General features: G+C 39.4%; 1 protein-coding gene across 1 annotated transcript in view; it reads right to left on the reverse strand.

Annotated features, from left to right (window-relative positions):
* The window catches only part of ITGAE (integrin subunit alpha E), a 1198231-nt gene that overhangs the window by 849719 nt on the left and 323130 nt on the right, over positions 1–25382 (reverse strand). The window contains exons 7-8 of the mRNA XM_044054873.1: positions 20598–20681; positions 20092–20213 (exon numbers count right to left, since the gene is read on the reverse strand). Coding sequence (XP_043910808.1) covers positions 20092–20213; positions 20598–20681 — 206 coding nt within the window. The remainder of the gene's footprint in view (positions 1–20091; positions 20214–20597; positions 20682–25382) is intronic.

Here is a 25382-nt window from a genome sequence, read left to right on the forward strand (position 1 = left end):
TGTAAGTTATCTTAGACTTGTGGTTTCTTTTAGAGAGAGCTATAATTAGAAAGTTTAGACTAAGTGTTTTTCTGTGGTGTCAGAACTGTACTACTGATTTATTTTAAGTATTTATGTGTGATCTCTGAACTCTCCTGGCTAGCACTGACTGTGTACTAGAAAGTATTGTCTTGTGGTTTTAATTATTTATTATTAAATATTTTAAAACCTTTTAACTGTGGCTAGTTTGTGTAGAGATAAGTTATGCTCTAGAGCACATTGCATATTTATAGAGTTTGCTGTCCAAGTCACTCCAAGTAAGTCTTGACTGATTAGTCATGCTTACCAATTGGATAATAATATTGCACAGTAATAACTGGACACACTTTTAAAGGCCTTTGAGTAGCTGATAATTATTAGCTGGGTGGTGGCAGCTGGTACTACTGTATAGTCTGGGTAAAAGGGGCACAGCTGGAGAACCTGTGCCAGCCTTCCGCAGAAGTGTCTGTGTGATTGTGTAAACTCTTATCTTAAAATGTGTTTGTGTCAGCTACATGGGCAGGGACACGAAGCACTGGTTGGACGGAGAGGGTGCTGGAGATTTTAGCTTGCCCAGCTAGGCTGAGATCTGAACCCTATAGCTGTGCCAGTGGGGAGTCTTATTGGGGACCTGGGGAGCAAGGGAGCGACCAGCCCTAGACTGACTGTGATCTCTTTGTGCTTATAAGAGAAATATCATTTTACTGTGTGTATTTGTTATCCTTTCCTCATATATGAGATTCCCTCTCTGATGTTAGTGGTGAGGATTGAGGCTCCTTGACTGCTGGGCCAGGGCATGAGTGTCACATATTAATTGGTGGCAGTGGTTGGGATAAGATATCCTCACATTTGTGTTTGGCAGCGGTGGGATATACACATTACATATTAAATTAGTTGGTAAATACTAATTGGCTTGTAGTGGTGTGGGTAGAGTGAATCCTGTAGCTTGTGTACAGTGAGCTTTGAAGGTGTTTTGTACTAACAGCCACGCAGTGAATACTCAGAGTTCAGATCACAATTGTTTTATTTCTTTTGTTAGCTTAGTTAGTCAGGGTGAGCAGGCAGCATGTCAGTAAAGGAGTATGGAAAGCTGACAAGTAGCCAGCTGGCAGAGATGTACCAGGCTAGGGGACTAGTGCATGGAAACCTGACTAAGGCAGACCTGACTGCAGCCTTGGTTACAGCTGCATCAGAAAACAGCAACCAGGAGGACAATCAGACTAGCAGTGGAGATATAATTCCCTCGGAGAATGGACAGCTCAACCTTTCTGCAGTGGACTTAAAAATCCAGCTGGAGCTAAAGAGACTTGAGCTGGAGGCCAGGCATTTGGAAGTAGAAGCAGCTGAGAGAATGAGGAGTCTACAGGCTGAGGAGAATGAGAAACTTTTACATATGGAAGCTGAGGAAAAGGAAAGACAAAGGCAGCATGAGAATGAGATGCTGACTCTTCACCAGAGTCACGAAGGTAATGGGGAAGGGAGTAACCTTGACTCCAGAAGCAAAAAAGGTCAGTAAATTTCTTCCGCAGTTTAAAGAGGGTATGATTTTGATAGTTTCATTCATATGTTTGAGAGGGTATGTAAACAGTATGAAGTTGACCAAGGACTCTTGATACGGTTCCTGACCCCCTTACTCCATGGTAAAGCTGTAACTGCATTAGCTAAAATGTCTGATGTTGCATGTTTTGATTATACTGCTGTAAAAAATTGTCTTTTAGAACTGTTTAAGCTAACACCTGAAACGTATAGGAAAAAGTTTTGTGAGCATAGACACAAGACAGATGAAAGTGTGTGTGAATATGTTGCTGAATTCAACACTTACTTCCATAGGTGGGTGAGTGGATGTCCAATCACCACTTTTGAAGGGCTGGCAGACATTTTGGTGAGGGGAAAAGCCCTTAGCACTTTGCCTGAGGACATGAGGATCTGGTTAGCTGATAAACAATGTGCTACTTTAGACGAGTTGGTGAATTAGTGAGACCTATACCTGGCAAGCAGGGCAGCCCTACACAGGAAGAGGACCCCAGTACTGCTCATGGGTCTAAAGGAACCCATGCTGCGCAGCACATACTGCCACAACAGAATCTGCCAGTAGCAGGGGAAGCCACTAGTCCAGGTACATGTCCAAGAGCTAGGGTTAAATGTTTTGAATGCAACCAGTGGGGCCATGTGGCATACAGGTGTCCATGGAGGCAAGGTGGGGAACCAAAGGTGAGGGAGCCAGTAAGTGAGAAAGACAAAATGCCAATAGTAGGTCGTCTTGAGGCAACAGGGGTACTAAACTACCATCCTACAGATGTCCTGAGAGGGAAGGATTTGGATGAGGCAGTACCATATGCTTATGTAGTTACACGCAGTTAGGCTTGAAGACAAACATGTAAGTCTGGTAGCCTGGGGGAGTCCCAGACAGACTGCATACTTGCAGCCAGGACTGCTAAGGTGCTTACTTCAGGGAGGAAGCTATGCAGTAGCTGTGAGACTGAATGTGAGCCAGAGCTGCTTGTGGGTACTGATGGTCCCTTGGACAGAGTAACTGCAAAGGTAGAGGTGAGTAGTAGCACCCAGGCTGACAGTGAGGCACCACTGTCAGAGGATGCCAGACTTCCTGTGGAGGAGGAGCTGGGAAGGGTTACAAGGAGAGAGTTGAGACAGGCTCAGCTCTCAGACCCTACTTTGCAAGGCCTGGGGCAGGTAGCTAGGGAGGCACCTGATTCTCAAGGAAAGGGGGGACTCTGTATACTAAGACAAAGGGTTACTATACAGAGAGTGGACCCCTGAGGGAGGGCTAGAAGATGAGGGAGTACAGCAGTTGGTAGTGCCTAGAGCCTATCATCTGGCACTTCTAGCCATAGCCCATGATATTCCCTTTGCAGATCATATGGGTATAAAACACACAAAGAGGCGTATTATGCAGAACTTCTATTGGCCTGGAATTTCCAGAGATGTAACAGGGTACTGCAGGACCTGTGAGCAGTGCCAAAAGGTAGACAAGGCAGGAAACAAGGTGAGAGCTCCTTTGATGACTTTGCCTGTAATTGAGGAGCCGTTTCAGAGAGTAGCTATGGATATTGTGGGTCCACTGAGTACCCCAAGTTCCACAGGGAAAAAATATATCCTAGTGGTAATGGATTATGCTACACTATACCCTGAGGTAGTGGCTTTGTCCTCCATTGAGGCAGAGAAGGTGGCAAATTCTTTGTTAGAAATTTTCAGCAGGGTAGGTTTCCCAAAAGAAATACTGTCTGACAGAGGTGCCAATTTTATGTCAGATCTACTGGCTTATCTGTGGAAATCCTGTGGAGTGAAGCACATGAAGACCACCCCTGCACCCCCTACCATCCCCAGACTAATGGTCTTGTTGAGAGGTTAAACTCTACAATCAAGTCCATGCTACGGGCATTTGCAGATCAGTTTAAGAGGGAGTGGGACAAATATTTGCCCCATCTGTTGTATTCTTACAGAGAGGTTCCCCAGGAATTCACAGGTTTTTCACCCTTTGAGTTGCTGTATGGGCATAGGGTGAGAGGACCTCTAGATTTAATTTGAGATAAGTAGCAAGGTGAGTGCATGTCTCACAAGGAGTCTATTGTGGCATACATCTTAAACCTCAGGACAAGGCTCAGGGAACTCATGGGCTTGGCCCAGGAGAACCTGGCAGAAGCCCAACAACAGAAAAAGGTGTGGTATGACAGGGATGCTCGAGTTAGAGAGTATGCTGTGGGGCAGCAGGTAATGGTGCTCATTCCTGTCAGACACAAGCTGCAAGCAGCTTGGGTGGGACCCTACAAGGTGGTAAGAAAGGTAAGTGATGTTAACTATATAGTGGCACTGCTAGGTAGAAAGCAGGGGCACAAATTGTACCATGTTAACATGATGAAACCTTACTATGATGGGGAGGCCCTTGTTCTGAGCATTTGCAGTGGATTGCAGCAGGTGTCTGAGGGAGATCTGGGGACTGATCTCCTCAGTGAGGCTCGGGCTGACACCTCAAGTGGAAGGGGTAGCAATGTCCCAGCAGCTATCTCCTACCCAGGTTTTGAGAAATCTGAGCAGTGTTGCAGGAATATGGGGACATGTTCACTGGGAAACAAGGGTGCACCAGGACCCCAAAGGCTTATTAGGCAGGCCCCTTATCGGGTGCCTGAGAGAGTTAAACAGACTCTAAGGGAGGAGGTAAAGGAGATGTTGGAACTAGGGGTGATTCAAGAGTCCAACAGTCCCTGGGCCTCCTCAGCAGTTCTGGTGCCAAAGAAAGATGACAGCACCAGGTTCTGTGTGGACTACAGGAAATTAAATAGTCACACAGAGTTGGATGCTTACCCCATGCCTAGGACAGATGAGGCCCTAGAGCAGCTGGGCAGGGCTAAGTATCTTACAACCATTGATCATACCAAGGGTTACTGGCAGGTACCCTTGACTCCCAGTGTTAGAGAGAAGTCAGCCTTTGTGGCTCCTTTTGGCTTGTATGAGTTCACAAAGATTCCCTTTGGGATGAAGAATGCCCCAGCGACTTTCCAGAGGCTGGTAGATCATATCCTAACAGGAGCAGGAGGGTTTGCCCTTGCTTACCTAGATGATATTGCCATCTACAGCCATTCCTGGCCAGACCACCTTCAACATGCCAGGGAGGTGCTGGGCAGACTACAGAGGGCAGGGTTGACCATTAAGCCAAACAAATGTCAGGTGCATATGGCAGAGGTCTCCTACCTAGGATATAGAGTGGGGAGTGGTAAGATAAGGCCAGAACCTGTCAAAGTGGAAGCCATTCAGGCATGGCCTGCACCTGTTACTAAAAAGTAGGTGAGGACATTTTTAGGGACAGCAGGGTACAATAGAAAGTTCGTCCCCAGTTATAGTATCATAGCTGCTCCCCTCACAGACCTGACAAGGAAGAACAGGCCAGATAAGGTAGTGTGGACTCCAGCATGTAAGCAGGCATTCCATAAGCTTAAAGAAGCCTTGGGAGGACCCCCTGTGTTAGCCAGTCCAGATTACAGCAGAGAATTTGTTGCGCAGGTGGATGCTTCACACCATGGGGTGGGGGGCTATACTTAGCCAGATTTCTTCAGAGGGGGAAGAGCACCCAGTGGTTTATCTCAGTCGTAGGCTCCAACCCAGGGAGGAATATTATGCAGCTGTAGAAAAGGAATGTCTAGCCATAGTGTGGGCACTGCAAAAACTGCAGCCTTATCTGTATGGAAGGAAATTCACTGTTATGACAGATCACAACCCCCTAACATGGTTAAACAGAGCCAGCCAGCAAAATGCCAAGTTGCTACGATGGAGCCTGGGGTTGCAAGCATATGATATGTCAGTGCAGCACTGCAGTGGGAGTAGCAATGCCAATGCAGATGGGCTCTCAAGACAGGGAATAGGGTGAGGTACACCCAGATAGACCTAACCCTCTCAAGCGGCATTTCTCAAGGGTCACTTGAAATAGCTTGAGTTCTCTGGGGGAGGGGGAGAAATGTGAAGACTAAATGGAAACCTAGATCAGACTGGACTTGCATTTAAATGCATCACAACAGAAAAAAAAGACAAGGTTGCATTGCACCTATTAGTAGCTTCATTCTAAGCATATGATAGACCACCATCGAAACAGGGGCTACAACTTACTTGAAATACGCTAGACATGGTGGAGGGAAGGGAGTCAAATTCTGTGTGACTCCAGGAGCGCACGACTTTAAAACAAAACTGAATTTTACATTTCAGGGTAAAAGGTATAATTATACTCAATACCCCACCCAGCAACAGTGCAAAACAAGTTAGATATCTAGGATATGTAATATCCAATGAAGGTAGAATATTTGACTTGATATATAAGAGCCTGTTATTCATCACAGTTAGATCCAGTTACAGACACTGAAATTTTAGAAGCTCGAACATATATACTGATAGTCAGTATGATGTATTTGCACAACAATGGAAAATAGAGGAATGATAACATCTAGTGGAAAACCTATTAATCATATTTATTTTGGAATTATTGGAATCTATTCAGTTACCTACCAAAGTAGCTATTTGAGGATAAGATTTCATGCAGCTGCAAAACAAGCAGAATTACAACCCTCTGAGATTTTAGATTTAGACATGTTAAAAACAATGCAGATGCTTACTACAAAAGCAGAAAAAAAATGGGTAAAACGAGGTGCAATTTTTGAGAATGGGATGGTACAGTTAGTAAACCTAATATTCCAAACATATGGATTCACAAATTATACACAAAATTTTGTGCAGCTTGTCATACTTGTAACAAGCACCATGCACAAGGAGCATTTAAAACCAAGCAAGGAAGTTTTCCCCATACCATTTGTATGGATTTGAATTGAATAAATGTGAAGGGAAAAAGTTTTGTTTAGTTATTGTAGACATGTTTTCCAAATGGGTAGAAGCTTTTCCAACCAAAACCCAGATGCAGCAACAGTGAAGCCCTGATAAAAGAAAGATTTGGCATTCGAAAGGATTTATAGTGACAACGGCACACATTTCGTGAACCAGACAATCCACCAACTTGGGAGAAAAGAACCATTGTGCCTACCACCCACAGTCAGCAGGACTGTTCCAAATGTAAAGGGTTTGACTTTGAAATGGTTTTTGGGAGAGCATATTATGTGCCTCAGTGGAAAGCTCTCATGCCTGCAGAGCAAGAGGCTGACAGTTCATTAAACTGTTAACAAATAAATCTGTTTTGCAGTTTAACTCTTTTCAGATAAGGAACAGACCAGACCGGTGGAAGCAGTTTGGCCCCTGAAAGTGATGAAAAGGAAGAACAAAGTGGGAGGGACCATACCAGGTTCTGTTGGCAATACTGCAGTTAGAGTGGCTGGGTTCATTTGACACATTGTAAACCGTAAAGAACTTTCAACTTGATAAAAACTTTGTGACTGATACACCACCCGACCCAGATGGGCCAAAACAAAGAGAATAGAAATTTAGATCAACCCCAGAGATGTTGCATAATCATTTTGTTGAGTGTACATTTATTGACTGTAATTGTGACAATTTTCCTCTTGTTGTGGTTTATCCTACACACAACCACACAAGTGAAAGTGGGAAGGCGTGATGAAACGTCTATAGACTGGCATCCAAATTTTAACACACACCTAGCCATGAAACGTGTATATGCAGAGACTATGAACATTTCAAATTGCTGGGTTTGTACAGCCATACCAACAGCATATGGAGGACTGATAATGTCCGCTGTCCCTTTGGGGATAAATGAGACTTGGGAGAATTTACTTTTCGACAGGAACTGTGAGATCACAGGACAAAATAGCTTTATTTTTACCTGTCACACAAAAATTTTATAAAATGATACCCTCCAGGTGGGCTGGAGCAATTGTAATGTAACCATAATGTTATATTAAGAATGGTAATGGCAATACTTTTGCAATACTAATTATGACTTGAACTCATTGAAAACAACTATGAATGACATTCAAAAAAGTCCAGTTTTGTTTAAACAATTGTCAGTTATAGATCAGAAAATGTTTCCTGCAGGGCTGATGCGTATTAGTACTAAAGTAGAAAACTGTTATTTTATATGTAGGAAAAGGCATATAAATGGTTACCTGAGAATTGGTCCAGCAGTTGTTTTTGGGTTATTTGGTTCCGCAATAAGACATACTGCAGAATTACCTTTGGGTAAGATACAGAGAAGCAGCTCAAAAACCTGAAGGTCCAGTTGAAAAACCTGTGAATCCAGTCGGAAAGATCGAAGCTGGCTGGAAAGATCATAATGCTGTGAAAGATAAAAGCAAATTGATTCATATGGACTTGAGTGACAGTGTTATATCCTGGGCAGGAATATTCCCAGCCTATGGAGCAGTCAAATCGATCTGGGAGCTGAGGAAGTTGTCAAAACTAATGAGTAATGCAACTTTTTCTGCCCTAGAACTGGTGACTGATGAATTGAATGCAATGAGAACTGAAATCGAATGGCTCTTGACTTCACCCTAGAGGTGGTATCAAAGAAGAATGCTGTACCAGATAAAAGGCATGAAATCAATAATCACCTAGAGGTAATTCAGCAAGTATCAGCCATGACTGAACCAGGCCCAAACCCACTGACAGACTTTTTCCAGAATCTATTTCGGGGGTGGGGTTCCATCCTAATGAATATTCTGAATGCCATTTGTGTGGGTATACTCCTAATAGGAGCATGTGTTTGCTGTGGAATTCCCTGCATGAAAAGATTAATCAGAGATTTTATTGATGTATCTGTTATTGAAACTTTGTACCAAGATATTGAGATTGAAAGATTGATCTCAGATGACATTTTTTCTGAAGTATAGATTGAATGACTCACCTAGCTGAAAATCCTAAGTGGAAGAAGTTGGGAGATGAAATGACACTATGCATACTTCAAAATAGAATAAAAAGTATTAATAGGGGTGAAAATGTTAGAAAAATGTGTATTTGAATACATGAGAAATGCCAGTTTAAAAGCAAAGTAGTATATAATGCATTTTATTCTATTAATCATATAGTAGACAGGATTAATTCATGCTTAAATGTAAAGTAGTTTTGAAACTGCAGTGTGGCTTGAAGCAAAGCTGACCTTCGACCCTGGCAGAATGCTAGCTTAGCAAGTTTTAATGTTTATGCTTTTCACAAGTGATTATCTGCTGGGTCAGGAAATTAAATATGTGAAATAATGAAATCTTCTGCTCTTTCCTGCTGGGATGATTTTGACCTTGTATATGTATTATTGAGATAGCACGGTGTGAGAAAGTGTAACAGAGAACAAAGAGTATTAAAAGAATGAATCTTCTATTGTATTCGAACTGATATGAAACCTTGTACAAGTAACGTTACAGAAAGCTGACCAGCTGGATAGCAAGGTAACCAGAGGAAAAGTTTTTTAAAATATACAGCATCAGCAGATTTAATGAATAAAAGACTGTAAGCTAAAGTGATGTAGATGCCCTGTGACATATCACGTCAGTAAGGTGGGCATAGCTTGAATTTTAAACCTATATAAAATTGTGTGCTTCCTGTTTCATGTCAGACAAAATTCTGTACACTAGTAAACTTTTGAATCTGAACCTCCTGTGTATTGAATTCTTGATTTTATTTAACATAGACAGATGCAGAAGTGACACTTAGGGTAAAATTCAGAAAAATGACCATTCAGCCTCTTAAAGTGCCATCACTTTAGATCATTTCATGAGATTGCAGACAATGTGATTCAGATATTTTGCCACAATGTGAAAGACCTCATTATCAGCTAATACGCACATGTCTGAATCTCTCCTTGTTACCTCCAGTACAAAAAGCACTTTGTGGTAGTAATTACCTCAGGTGGCCCACACATTGCTTTGGCACTGGCACCCCCATACACTTTCACACACACATCCACACACACAGATACATCCACTCAACAAGACACACATGCAAAGGGCCTCATAAACCCACTCAACCTTACACACACACACACACACACACACACACACACACACACAAACTCTAGATACCCCAACTAACTCCTTTATTGTGACCATCCAAGTAGGCACACAAACGGGTGCACGCACACGCACACACGCACACACACACAGAGTCACCACAGTCCCTTCATACACTTGCTAACCATGTGCACACATTAGATACTGCTGCCAAATACCTCATTATTCTAATGGGTCACTAGCAAGACTGCCCACTGCAATGCCATGGAAAATCACTGCTGTGGGGCAGTCTCTGAATTGGAAAGGGTTACTGCACGGGTTGGAATCCCCCCCAGTCTCTCACACATATACAGAAAATCACACACAAACACAAACAAAAAAAATGACATATAAATAACATCTCACATACACACAAAAATCTTATCCAGACCACATCTTGCACACACATATATATATATATATATATATATATATATATATGTTATATTTTTATACACACACACAAACGCGCACATATACACACACACTGACACAGACACACATATTGCTCTAGATTGTTGTAATTATTTGTTTTTTGTCACCCACTACTCATGGCTATCTCAGTCGCAGTTCATGAAGGGAAAAGGTACTCCCCTTGTAACTGTTGTCAAAGTTATTTGAGTAAGATAATTGCATTTATTTATTTATCTTGCTTGCTAACCACAGCTTTCTAAGAGCATCATTTAGTGAAAGCAAAGGAAAAGGTAGGTCTCTGTAACTGACACTGTTACTTGTTTAATTTGTGTTTTTCTTTCTGTTCTTCTTGTTAACTGCACCCTTTTTTAAGAGCCACAGCTAGCAGGGGAAAGAAATGGTGGCTCTTGAAGGATTCAGATACCGCAGATGAATTTTGTGCCATATTAGGCACTCTGTTTTTTACCAGGCATACCCTTTACATTAAAACTTGCTGTGCAAACAAAGCTCATGTTCCAAGCCCATTACCAGTAGTAAAACTGGAAGGTCACTGTCAGCTATGAGACACACTTTTCTTTATTGCATAATTTTCTGAAATATAAAAACTTTGATGCATGTAACACTGAAATTTTAAACATCTTTTATGAAGTGTCAGTTCAGCATAATGCAAGAACAGTAATGCCTATTTTAAGGTTCATTTTTCATTCCATCCAAAATGGATGTCAGAAGAGTATCTGTAGTTACTACTGCAAAAACGGAACAGTGATAAGGACTCAAATAAGTGAATCTTAATGAATTGCTTTCCAGGTTTACTTATATTAAGTGCACTAATAAATCACAAAACTAACTTTTAAAAGCACCTTTCAACAACTCAGGGTTAAAGAAATGTAGAGCAAACAACTTCTCACTGTGTTAGTAAAGCTGTAATGAAGAAGGTTTCTATTAATAAAAAAAACTGCAACAAATTTGCCCATTCAATCCATGGTTGTGGGAGCCAGGAATTCCAAGGAGGGGTGACTACTGCCCCTTTATTCTTGTCCAGGAATCCCCCAAAAGCTCATCTGCTTATGGCCGGCAGTCAGGTAGTCAGCAGCACACTAGCTTGCTGCTCCTTCAGGGTGGCCTACACTTGCCCCTGACAGAGAAACCCCTCCCCAGTGGCTCCTCCCTGCTGCACTATATTTACACTCCAAAGGGAAGCATGCTTCTTGCATGCTTCATTCCCCTCTGCTTAAATTACACAGTCTCGACAGATACCTAGTGTTATCATTTGTTGCCACCCATGTGGTGAGTCAGAGTCACTCCCCCCCGAACCTAGATGGATGAACTGACAGTGGTCATTCACTATCATCCATGACCCCCACCAGCTTCTACAGGCACCTGAGCTGCTATTCAAACTCAGGTCACCTGTGACATAGTTAGGGCTTTATTCATCTATGTCACGGAGTTGTTTGGGCTCTATTCATAAATCCTGGTACACAGTGGTGCAGGTATATTATACAGTATACCCAGATACCAAAGACTAGAACAATTCATAAAGTTCTGTAAAAAATGAAGCAAAGTCAGGTGCATGGGGTTGCTCCATTGTGTAAGTAACTTAAGAAATGTGGATGTGATCCATTGTGTATGTACTGTACTATGTGTTAAATATCTATGCTAATGATCCCCCAAACTAAGCACACTAATGTTAATTGCAGCATAGAAGACAAATGCCTTCCATAAATTTATAGTCATCTAGAGCATCATCAACCTTGACCTAAGCCTGATGGAGTCTGTATTTTTGATGTGCACCTTTGATGTATCACCATAGCCCTCACATTTTAAAACTTGAAAATCCAGGTAAATAAATGTATTTATTAATGAGATGGTATAGCATATTTTGAACTTGAGCAAAGTACAGTCAACATGAGCAACTGCAGAGAGGGAACTTCCTACATGACAGTTAGTCACTTCTATGAATAGCTACAAAATTAAGATCATGTACAAACTGTGGGACATTCAGTCAATAAATATACACTACTCATGCATCCCAAGGTATTGCTTATTAAAACAAAACATTAAAGGAAAACTGATAAGTTGCATAAATTTGATTTAAGCTGTGAAGACTGGTAGAGATGGGTGAAGGCTGCCAGCCTAGTCAAATAGAATTTGGTACATAATTCTATCATTTGTAAATATGAATGTGAATCACAGGCTTGTTGTCTTAAATGAAAAAAAATGTTGAACTTAAAACAACATGGCAAGTAAAGAAAGCTAAGTCAAGCATTTCTTGTTGATCCTTTGAAATTAAAATTATTTCATGACTGCCTTTGATGTTTACAAGTCGGCTCCAGTCCGGCTAGATGAAGGCTTCCCACCTATTGTTTTAAGGCTAAAGTTAATGACCAGAATTTACATGTGGAATGTCCTTTATTGCTCTAAGTGTAAAAGAATGTAAATGCAGTTTCTGTCAGCCTGGGAACACCAGGAAAGTGTAAAAGATGATGGAATGTTTTAGCAGAACCACAGTTTCAATTTAAACAGAGAGAACCAGAGATCATTAAGCATTTTTGTCTTGATTTCCAACTTATCAGCACTCTGCCTGTTGTCTTATGTAAGTTATCTTTGACTTGTGTTTTCTTTTAGAGATAGAATTAGAAAGTTTAGACTAAGTGTTTTTCTGTGATGTCAGAACTGTACTACTGATTTATTTTAAGTATTTCTGTGTGATCTCTGAACTCTCTTGGTTAGCACTGACTGTGTAGTAGAAAGTATTGTCTTGTGGTTTTAATTATTTATTATTAAATATTTTTAAAACCTTTTAACTGTGGCTAGTTTGTGTAGAGATAAGTTAAGCTCTGGAGTACATTGCATATTTATAGAGTTTACTGTCAAAGTCACTCCAAATAAGTCCTGACTGATTAGTCACACTTACCAATTGGATAATAATATTGCACAGTAATAACTGGACACCCTTTAAGGGCCTTTGAGTAGCTGATAATCATTAGCTGGGAGGTGGCAGCTGGTACTACCATATAGTCTGGGTAAAAGGGGCACAGCTGGAGAACCTGTGCCAGCCTTCCCCAGAAGTGTCTGTATAGTTGTGTAAACTCTTATCTCAAAGTGTGTGTGTCAGCTACTTGGGCAGGAAAATGAAGCACTAATTGGACAGAGAGGGTGCTGGAGATTTTAGCTTGCCCAGCTAGGCCAAGATCTGGACCCTATAGCTGTGCCAGTGGGGAGTCTTATTGGGGACCTGGGGAGCAAGGGAGTGACCAGCCCCGGACTGACTCTGATCTCTGTGTGCTCTTAAGGGAAATTGCACTTTTACTGTGTGTATTTGTTATCCTTTCCTCATATATGAGATGCCCTGTCTGGTGTTAGTGGTGAGGAGTGAGGCTCCTTGATTGTTGGGCCAGGCCACGGGCGTCATGTAAGCTTAACAATTTGATTTAAACTTAACAATTTCCATCTTACAAACTAAGGAATTAAAGTAAAAATAAATGGTAACATTAAAATATCACTTTGCAGAGAGATTTCCCCCATATGCACACAACCTTTTAACTAAATATAATGTGCCATAATTGAAATGCTTTTTGTGTTTTTTTTTTCAACATGACCAAACATTTCAATTCCGCTAAGTATGACATTACATTTAGTATATTTAGTTAGGAGGATTATGTGGGGCATAGTCATACATGGAGCTGTGGAGGCAAAATCCCCTGAAAAGCATCACTTTTTTTACTTTTCACTTTGAAAAATGAAGCAATGTAAAGTTTTTAGCATTCAAAATAGCATAATTGCATGTTTATTATCTAGTGTTTCTGCTTTTGTTAAGAACATCCATTCATCAGTAATCAACAATTCAGAAACAATGTTTTGAATTTGATGTTGCATGCATCATCTCTGTGATATGTACCCTTAAACACTGTATATTTAATTGAATATGTACCATTACTTGCATACTTATTTTATAAAGTCATGGATTCATAGAGAAGTAATAGGCTAGCTGCCCTTGCAGGCCATTTTAAGCCAAGCCAGTGTCCCTTTTTGTGCTCAAAATAACATACACTATTTGGTTATAGATTGACCTGACCTATCCCAGGGTCCATAATTACCTCTAATTAGAATAACTAGGTTACTGTCATAGATAATTTGAGGGGACCCATGCATGGGAGAAAGCATTTAGGAGGTGACTCACTCTAATAGTAGTACTGGGGCAAGTTATAGGGTACATTTTCTGTTTCCCATCCATAGATGTACCTATCCCTCCAAACTGTTCTGTTGATGTTGAAGAAGATGTTCAGATCCCTTGACTGAGTACTTCTGATGACATTTGACTTTCTGTTGTGCATTAAATCCATCAGTAATGGGTTGGGGGATGCTTTCTATGCCAGACACAGGTCACCTCTTAGCAGTCTGTAAGATATAAGTGTAGTGACAAGGCTTTGAGTTGGTCCATGAAGGACATGCTGTTTAGGCCTTGTATCCTTTTATTAAGGTATCTCTCTGGGCATTCCAGAGATGTGTCTGAACAGATACATGCCAAAGGGGGCATTACATTTCAAAAGTTATAGCAACTGTGCAAAAATAATATGGAAGTTATATACATTGTAAAGGGCTTTTGGCATGACATCCTTTACTGCAATTATGAAGTTAGAGGTTTTTAACTGATGCAAAGGAAGTGAAGTACAATCATATCAATATTTCTCCTGCTGTAAAACTGAACAGAGCAGTAGTTGCAGACGTGTGGAATTTTCATCCCTTCAGGCCCTGCTGCTTTACCTGAAAGGGATGCCTGAACAGCTAAAGTACACTCTTCACTGTAATGCCTTTCATCATAGGGTATCTCACTAGTATCTTATTTCAAGAGTTATTTCCTCAGTTTGCTTCCAAAGTGTCCCTTGCTCCACAATAGCTGGGTTTGTCATGAATCATACATGAACATTTTAAGATTGTTAAGCAAATATCTATGACAAATAATAGTGAATCACTTGTTCCAGCACACAAAACATTTTGCAAGTCACAGTTAATGCTGTTAGCAGCTTTTCCACATTTTCATTCTTGGTTCTGATGGCTACAATTTTACATTTAGGAAATGTAAGAACTGAGAATTATGAAGAAGTCATTATTTTGTACAATATCCTCTTTGATTCCCTTTGCTGGTTATACTAACTTACTATTGCATGTACTATTTGAAGGTATAGTGTTTTCACCTGTTCTAAAGCTGTGGTAAGACAATTCCAAGAACATTTCTACAAAGTTGTGTTTGAGTTTTAACTTAATCAAGTTTGTATTAACCAGCAGCTAGTCCAAATTCCAACTAGATGTGATAAAAAATCTAAAAGGGAATCCATCCTTGACTGGGTCCTAACTAACAACCCTACATTGTACCCCCACGCAGGCAGTCTCCCAGACACCTTAAGTGACCACAACATAATATACCTTATACATAGTAGAATAAGCATATGCAAAACCACTAACTATATATCCACTAGAAATGCAAGAAAATTCTCTCCTGAGGTCCTCAATACTTTACTCTGTAACTGTGACTGGACCCCCCCTAAAAACCCTCCCACTTGACCAGGCTGTAGCATATTTCAACAAAACATTTCCACAAGACCTAGACACTGTCGCACCATTGCGCAAAATCAAGGTTAGAACCTCTACAAACCCTGGCTCTGTAAAGAAACCAAACAAATCCTCAAGTCCAGAGACACTGCCTGGCTTTACTATCAAACAAACAAAGAAACACAAAGTCTAACTAAGTACCAAGAACTGCGCAACCATGCAAAAAAATGCATTAGGCTGGACAAAAAAATCCTACTACACGACATTACAAACTAAATACCAACACAACCCCCAAAAATGTTGGAAAAATGTAAACCAGCTACTAAAACCCATCCAAAAGGCTATCCCCCAAACCAACCAACCCTGACACTAAAGTTCCCATCGAAAGACAATTCAACTCCCATTTTGTGAACTCAGTTCTATCCTTAGTTTCACAGGACAGTTCCTTCCTCACCATCCCCCCCAACACAAATAAAACTAATACAAGCTTTACCCTCAAAACAGTTTCCACCACTTCAATCAAAAGCATGCTCTCCAAACTAAAAACCTCATCAACAGCAGCCAACCTACTTCCCAGCTATTTCTTGAAACTCACAGCAGATGCTATTGCTATCCCAATCTCCACTCTCATAAACAGATCAGTTGTTGAAAACTATGTGCCCAAACTCTGGAAAATATCCAATGTTACACCCATACATAAAGGCGGGACCTCCACTGAACTTAATAACTACAGACCCATTCTTTACTCTCCCCCCTGGCCAAAATCCTAGAAAAAATGCATCCATACCCAGGTGCTAAAATATCTCCTAGACAGCAACATCCTGTCACCTACTCAGCAAGGTTTCAGACCTGCCCATAGTACCACTACAGCCCTCTTCTGTTTCACAGACACAGTAAACAGTCTCAAAAATGAAGGCCTGCAGGTGTCAACTCTTTTATTTGGATATGTCCAAAGCATTTGACACAGTCTCGCACCAAATCCTGCTAAACAAACTAAACCAATATCACCTATCAAATTCCACTCTTACCTGGTTCCAAAGCAACTTAACTGACAGGTACCAAGCTGTGAAATGGGAAAATTCTTTCTCTCCTCAGCTGTCCATAACTATAGGAGTCCCACAGGGTTCTATCTTAGGACCCCTACTATTCACAATCTTCACAAATGACCTCCATACCTCCACACAGCATGCATCTATCATTCAGTATGCAGATGACACTACCTTAATCTGTGCTGCACAAAACATTCCCACCCTCCTGCAAACAACTCAACTAGCATTCTCTGATGTTGAAAACTACCCTACCAAAGCCCAATTTATGCTCAATCCAAAGAAAACTCAGATTATGATTATAACCAGTTCTAACAAAAACACTGATAACAGTCAATTCACTATCTACTCCACAAATGCTACTCCAATCACTCCAGTGGCACAGGTTAAGCTATTGGGAATAACCATAGACTCCCACCTAAAATTTGATAGTCATCTCAACTTAACTATTAAAGTACATGCCAAACTGGGATCACTCTACCATATCAAACCATTTCTTACCAACAACACAAGATCAGCCATTGCTCGCTCCCAACTTCTATCCACCGTACTCTATGCATCTCCCATTCTGACTAATCTCAACAAAACTGAACTAAGCAAAATGGAAGCCTGCTATAACAGAATTGCCCACTTTGCAGCAAATTGCTCATATAGAACTCATCACTGTACTGCTTTGAGACAGCTCCACTGGCTTGAACTGCCCAACCTCCTAACCTACAATCAGCTCTGCCTCTGTCATTCGATCTAGTACCTCTCCCAATAAGTGTCCTGCCCTCAAAAACTAAGTACAACATCACTCAGCCAAAAGGCCTCTTAGATCATCAAGCAGACTACTACTAGAAGTCACCAACAGCTACAATAGCTTTGGAGATGCACTATATAGTAGTTCAGTGGCTAAAAAAATGTAACTCTGTCCCCAATAGCATTCAAAACACATTGTTCAAAGCCTCCTTTAAAGACCTCATCAGGCAACATCTCAAGCAAAATTGGCAGTGCCATGATTGCTCCCCAGGCTAGTGAAAGCGGATAAGGTACACATAACTAAACCTACAGTACTTGATAATAGTTTTCAGTCTTACTCACAAACACTGGCTAATCTACAATGTATGTACTGTACCTGTGTACTATGTATGTATTCTACCTATGTTCCAAATTTCAGCTGTACACCACAAATCTATTCATTACCTTTATTTTTAAATTAATATTTTTTTGTTTGTTCTCTCCACTGTAACTGTTGATGTGCTGCATACCACTGTAAAAACATGTCTTTTGTAATTTGTGTGTATACTGATCATGTCTAAATAACTAAATGTATCTGTAATTTGTCTTTGTGGAGCTTTTTCTCCCCGGGCCTCGGCTGAAAAAGGGCCTTTTCGGCTCAGTCAGACACCCCCAGTTAACAAATGTAAAATAAATAAAATAAGTAAATTATATCTATAAACAACCCACTTGGACCCAGAAATGCAGCACACTACACATCAAAACACTGTCTGTTAAACCTTTTAGCAAATGTCAGGTGAAAAACAAGCAGATGAGCTGATGGAGCATCTGGAGAGGCCACTTTAGTTCTAATGAATGCAATTGGCAGTGTAAGCCAGTGATTAATGTAACTGATCCTGAAGTAGCTACATTCTTCAGTCTGGTTTTATTTATATTATTTAAGGGAGGGAGAATGGACTCAGGGTCCATTTTTAGCTAAGATAATGTTACATAGAAAATCAAGATAACAGAATGCAGTATTTATAGAGAAGATTGCAGTAGTGTACAGTAAAGAAAAGAACACATCTGTATGTATACATTGTTGCAGTAATACAAATAGAACCACAAAGAGATATAAATTGAACTTGCAGGCATGCACCAGTTATAAAATTTCCCACAAGGGAGAAAGCTGCATGCCATGCTTAACTAAGCAGAGACAGGTGATTTGTTCATGCAGCTGCATGCACTACCTGTGAGGTGGTGGCTGATAAGCTTGGGCCGAAGTCACTGAGATGTTGGTAGGGACCTGAAGCAAGTTCTATACCTTAGATCCCCAAAAAGAGAATTGATTTGTTAAAGCATTCGAAGAAGCAGTCAGGATGCAGTCGAGTGACTCAAGTGGTATCTGTTGACTAGAGGCTGCAGGTGGACTAATTCTGAGAATGTGACCATGGTGGAATAGTGCCTAAGGTAGAGAACTTTACAGATTAACAAGCAAATGACTGTGTCAACTCTTAATATAATGGTCAAAACATTTGCATTGGTGAAGGGTGGTACAGTTATGGTGACATAATCTTTCAACTTGTAGAATTAAGACTATGAGCTGTTAAGCAGCTGTTTCCTGTTCTCCAGGGTTTGAGTCCCTCAACCTCCATTTACCTTCTGTCTGACTGTGAGCAATTCAGTTAACTAGTGATGTACTCTTGTTAACAAATACAAATAAATAAAAATAGAAACACAGCTCTAAAGATTTTGTTTAATAGAACCTGAAGCCTATTATGATTAGTAAGGGACTATCCAGTCGCTAATGGAAGAACCTTTTCTAAGACTAAAGTATACCTTCTGCAATGAAGAATTTTGCTTTGAGAATTAACAGATGCAATTCTGTGAAAGGAGTGAGTATGTTCCCATCACATAAATGGAAAATAGTGGACTTCATGTAACTGTAGCTTCAGTATACAGATGATATGTTCCCTCAGCATATATATATATATATATATATATATATATATATATATATATATATATATATTTTTTCTGTGCAGTTATGTGATTCCACATGGAGTACTATTGCAAAGAAACTATTTTTTTCTTTTCTTTTTTGTTTCTTTTACCCAGGTATTTCACTGGGTATTTTTTTTAATTAAGACAGATAAGTGGATAGATAGACATCTAGAAAGTCAGCAAACAGATGGATTCTTCCCCAACACAGTCCAGCATTATTCTTAGTAAGGTAGACAAACAGATAGACAGGCAGACAGACAGACATACAGGGCAGATAGGCAGATAGAGAAGTAGGTAGACAGCCAGCCAGATATATCTTAGTTCACTTTGTAAGGGGGGTGGCACCCCCCCCCTTAACCCCCACAGTGACCCTTTTTTTGCGCTAAGATATAGAGTGAGGGACTAAAGAGCACTAGCTCTTTCTTAAAATTGAATTAACTAAAAAAAGTGCCATCCTACACTCTTACCACTGTAACATTCTGATAGCTATGCAAACACAATGCTATGGTCCAGTGTTTGCCATCATCACTATTTCCATGACCTCAGCCTGCATTCTATGTAACTCTGACCAAATTAATTCAGTAGACCAAATATCCTTGGCTGGTTCTAAACTGAGGTGATTGTTGAGAGTTGGTCATAACCAGTTTACAAATTAAAATGACCATAATATGTCTAATACTTTGGCTGCTTTTTTCCTTATCCTACACCATTCCCTTCATATTTTTAGCCTTACTGAGATATACTGAAGCATGTTGCGTCCACAGAGAATGTGGAGGTCACAAATGGCCAACAGAAGTTCTAGAATCAGCTGCAATGACTGACATCACTACACTATTTGTTATGGCACAGCCTAAGACAAATAACATTTTGTGGCAACAATGAAACAATGACAGGAAAATAATCTTTAAATTACTTACATCGGGACTTGCCTCTGAAAGTCTTGTCATTACATTAGTTATGAAATTCTTGGCCATTTCAAATTCATTAGACTTGATGCTATCAGAACCATCGAGAACAAAAACAACCTCCAGTCTTTCTTCTATTTGAGAGAAAAAAAGCAGACGTGATTTGCATTGCAAGACATGGGTACTAGGCAATATTGGTCCATAAATAAAATGCACATCTAATTGTCATACTTCAAGCCTGAACTGCAAAGGCTAAAAGTACATTTAGGTACAAAGGCTGCAGCAATGAAAAGGTTCAGAACTGTGACAACAGTAGGATACCCTCTCAAGGAGAGTCCATATTTTTCTGACTTTGCAATACAAACCATCCATTTTCTTTGAAATATATAATTATGTATTTCAAAACTGAACAAAAACAGCATATACTTGTATTTTAATATAGCTGTTTTTAGCCTATGAACTCTATAAGGTCATAAAGACTCAGCAGTGACAATACCTACTGGCAGTACTTTGCTTACCCATAATATTCTGCTCTCTTCTGCGACTGTTATTGACGTTGTTGTTGTTATTGTTGTTGTTAATGGAAATACTGTCAGGTTTTACTGTGAAAAGACATGCACTATATTAATAAAATAAAAAGCTCAATTATTTCTATGATAAAGTGCAGCTGTGCAAATTAACTTACCGTAAAAGTAGATGTTCAAAAAGACCATGACAGTATGGGACATATCCTGCCAATGATACTAGATGTCCAATCAGTCTACAGAGCTTCAGGCTCCTTCCTCACTCACTGTACATCCTCCCTTATCAGGATAATACACTCTAGTATAAGAGGGACATCCAGGCATGCCAAAACATAGAGATTTCTTGTCCTAAATGACAAGAGTGAAGCCTAAGGTTCTAAAGTAATAATGCAATGCCAAGTCAAAAGAGTGAGTAGGATATCCAACTTCAGATGGGGGAAGTGCAGGAAAAAATGGTTAAATGGCTGCAAGATGCTAGTACTGCAACAACGACCTATTCAAACATATACTGCTATTGTAAATTAACTTACACAACTGTATTAGGTTCTTCATTAGATCATAGTTGCAGTAGTCATAACTGTATGGGCAATTGTCAAAGTTCAGGTAGAAAGACGGGAAGCAGAAGGGACAGAATCTAGGAGTCTCTGGAGAATAGCTCTAGCAAACCCTTTCTTAGCTCTGGAAAGTGAGTCAAGCTTGTAGCGTTTAGTGAGACTGTGCACTAAGGACAAAGACACTGCCTCTAGAATAGATCGAGAGCTCTAGTAGAGAGTGAATTAACATATGGAGCAGGGATTTTTGCCATGTTTTGAGTAGAAAAACTGAATAGCACAAGACAGTCATCTAGAAATGGTTTTCTTAAATACTAGCTGACATTTTCCTACCGTCAAAAGAAAAAAAAAGATGGTTATTTTTTCTAAAATGTGTAGTCTTCTTGTCCAAGGAAAATATTATTTGTCTGTGGATGTCTAAGATATAGAAAGCAAAGAGATCTACTTAGGGAGTTTCCAATGGATGGACAATGGGAGTAGTATCCACTTATAAGGGTCTGTCCTGGATCTACTGAAAGAGGCTGCTGTTGTTTTCTCCTTTGATGGAATGTATGTTGCCTAAATAGTTAGATTATGCGGAATTGCCAATTCCCAGGCAATTATAGCTGTTCTGCTGTGGTTTTGTCTGTTATCAGTAACAGCAATCCAGAATGAGAGCTTTTATTAAGACCATCATTTCCTTCTTGTGTCTGAAATGAGGTTCCTAATATGCCCTGGACCTTGATACTTTGAGACACTCCCTCCATATAAAGTCTGAAGTATCTATAATGACTGAATAAGAAGGAATAAGGGGAGAAAGTGGGTTTGATTGTCCTACCAGTTGAATTCATTCTTGATTAAACTGTGGACAGGGATTGAGAAGGTTAGAGGATGCAGATGCTAGGCCCAAATGGATTTGATGAACCACTAAATTTTCCTCATGTGAAGTCTGGCAAACCACAAGAATGGACAAGGCCACATAACTCAGAATCCACAAGAGTTGGTAAGCAGATACTTTCTCTAGGGGAAGAAAGACAGGGGGTTAAGTATAACTTTTCCAAGTTTAGTTTGAAGCCCAGGTTGCTCAATAGATAACATGGTAAAGTGGAAAGATGCCAGAGTGTCTTGAACAGAGAAAGCTACAATGATGCAATCATCCAAGAAGGAATAAATGTGAATGCCTTGAAGTCTGCAGAAGGCTATTACAGGGAGAAGGCACTTTATGATGACTCTTGAAGGGGTGAGAGACTGAAGATAAAAATGTAAACTGAAAGCGCAATCCCAAGACAAAGAATGCATTTTTCTGAATAGGAATGCATAGCTAGGCATCTGTGAGATGTAAAGTGAGCAGAAAAGCCTTGGATGACAGCAGAGGAAAGAGGGTTCATAAAGTAAAACTATTGGTTCCACTGATGTGATTTAACAAAACATATTAAAAACACTAAGGCAAGATCGGATGTTAACTTTTCATGTAAAAATATAATTTTTATCCTTCATTGAAAACACATTTCATCAGATTAAAGATGTACATAAAACCATTCAATTTATACTGACTCAAAGATCACATGACTTAATCAAGTGACAGTTTAACAACTATGTACAAATAAACCATAACCATCCTCACGGAAATCAGCATCTCTAACATAAAATAGCATACATTATGTTTAAAGCATGAAACATTTAATATTTCATCAATACTTTTTAAGGGACCTTTCCCTTAAAAACATTTGATGTTAATAACTTCATTTAGTTTATAACTTCATAAAGTCCCAAGCTTTTATCAGCCTGCAGTCTGAGTTGATATAAGGTCTTAGACTCCAACCTGTTCTTAAAACCTCCTCCTTGTAAATCTAAATGTACCTGATCTAAAATGTGAAACAAACTTTTTCTCTGAAGTGCAAGTTACAGTATGTTTAAGTAAAGCACTGTTTTCATTTTTTGTTTTAATAGCATAATAATATTCTTTTAATGCTTATACAATTTTCTTGTTGTTATCCCAGCAAAAAAAAAAAAATTCACAGAATGAACCCAATGCTGTATACACAGTTCCTTGGGAATTATAATTAAACCATGAAGGTCCATAAGTGGTCTTTCATAAATGGGGTAGCACTTTAAATGGACCATCCAAATGTACCTATAAGTAGAACAATTCCAACACTTATATGACCCCCTTTCTTTGTTAGAAACAAGATGACATTGCCTTTTTGCTAAATATTTTTTTAAACTAGTGCATTTCTTGTAAACAAAACTGGGGTTTTGTCCCACGATATCCACAAGCTCTGACTTTCCACTTCTCAGCTAATATGTTACATATGTTATAGTTATCTACAGTCATAGCTAAATTATTTATTTACCAGGATAGCCTGCCTTATTCAACAAAAGCAAATCCTCTTTTCAGTGGAAGCTCAGGAACAAAAACTCTATACATCAACATGAAAAAAAGAATACACAAAAAAGAAAAAGGTTAAAATATTTTTTCTAGTATAATAAGATAATGCAGAGTAAGCTTAATAACAAATAGTAGGGAAAGCAGAAGGTAATCCTACACATTTTATAATTACACTGATATTTTTTCAAAATTACATATAAAAGCATATTTGTATTTTGGTTCTACTGGATTGTTTTGAATTTTATATCTTTTTATTAAAATGGGTAATGTATAGAGTATGCTGGTTTGAATAAGTGGGTTTATACTGTCTATCAACAAATAACTTAATTCAAAAATCAGTTTCTTTATTAAAAGCTTTGCTCCAGTTGGTAAGTCTAGTTAAATGAATTGTTAGTCCAGATGATGTTCATTTTCATAAATTGGAAGTGCTTTCTTTTATAATGCAAACAGTCATTGACAAAAGCATTCTTTCTATATATGGAAATATAAAATGATGTTTAAAACTAAAATAAATGATCATGCGAATAAAAAGAGTGCCACCGATGAAGGAAACCACTTTATTCCATTCAGTAAATGCTTTCATCCAAAGCAGGACTTCATCAAAATATACCATCCAAAACCATCACATGTAAGAGATTTGCGGATGATTGATTTTTTTTGTCACTGATGGTTCTACGGAAGACAGTTTAATGGTAGTGCTGAGTTTTTTTATTTTTGTTTTAAGACAAGCAGGTCATAGCATACTATATTTGGATGTTTTTGTTACTTGTGATTTTGATAATTTCAGACCTTTAAGTAAGATTTTTAGAAAAACTTTTTTTTCTAATAATTATTTACATTATACCAGTGCTCATCATAGTTTTATTAAAAATAATGTACCTTGTGGACAGAGAATTAGGCTTTCGATGCTGACAATGGAGGAACAGACATTTTTAGATGGTATTCACAAATTGATTGATATGTTTTGTTTCAGTGAAGCAGATTGGAAGCCACTGCAAATGAAATTATAAAAAAAAGGAAATAGTATTTTCCCCCCATTTTGTTGACAGGTAAGCTTACTAAAGTGTTTAATGTAGCAAACAATAATTATAAGAACAGTTTTGTTTTGCAAATGATAGTCGATAATTTGAGCATCAGGAATGTGATTATTGACAAGTGGAAGATTCTAATGGGTAATCCAGACTGAGTTAGTTTTGGTCCTAATTTTGTATATAAAAGGACTAAAGCAATGAAACAATATTTAGAAAGTGAAAGTACTAAAGTACCTGCCTTATATACTAACAAAACTAAGGGCATGTTCAAATGTCACCCTCAGAAAGTATAAAAGATGGCTGTCCCTTCCCCATAACGTATGCCTGAGGTATGGTCTGAAAGGACGTATAATGCTCTTGGGCACTAAAGACATCCATGGGTACATGCCAGAGGGACCATGAGATGCAGATCATCTGAGGAATGAGTAAACACGTCAGCAGAGCCATCAGTCTCAAGCCACAGAAATACGGAGACCTCCGGGGACCTTTGCTAGCCTCTTCAGCCAGCTATTTGTTTTTGTTTTCTGCTGAAGAAAGTGGCCCTGTAATGGAAATGCAAAGTAAACGACACATATGCCACGTCTCTGAGGCACTTGTTTTCAAGAAAGATCTTTAATAAGTTCAGCCTACTCCTTACTGTATTAAGAGTAAAAGAAAGACAAATTTGACAGGACCTGACATTCTTCTGTTCACCAATGCAAAAATAATAAAAACAAGGCTGGTATTAGCATTCTTGTAGGAATTTACCTAGCAGGTTGGGAGGGTGGCCTAATGGTTAAGGTGTTTGCCTTACAAACACAAGGTACAGGGTTTGAATCTCACAGAGGAT

Source organism: Protopterus annectens, chromosome 13.part0 (assembly GCF_019279795.1).
Source record: "Protopterus annectens isolate FY-2018-M chromosome 13.part0, PAN1.0, whole genome shotgun sequence".
NCBI classification, from domain to species: Eukaryota; Metazoa; Chordata; order Ceratodontiformes; family Protopteridae; genus Protopterus; species Protopterus annectens.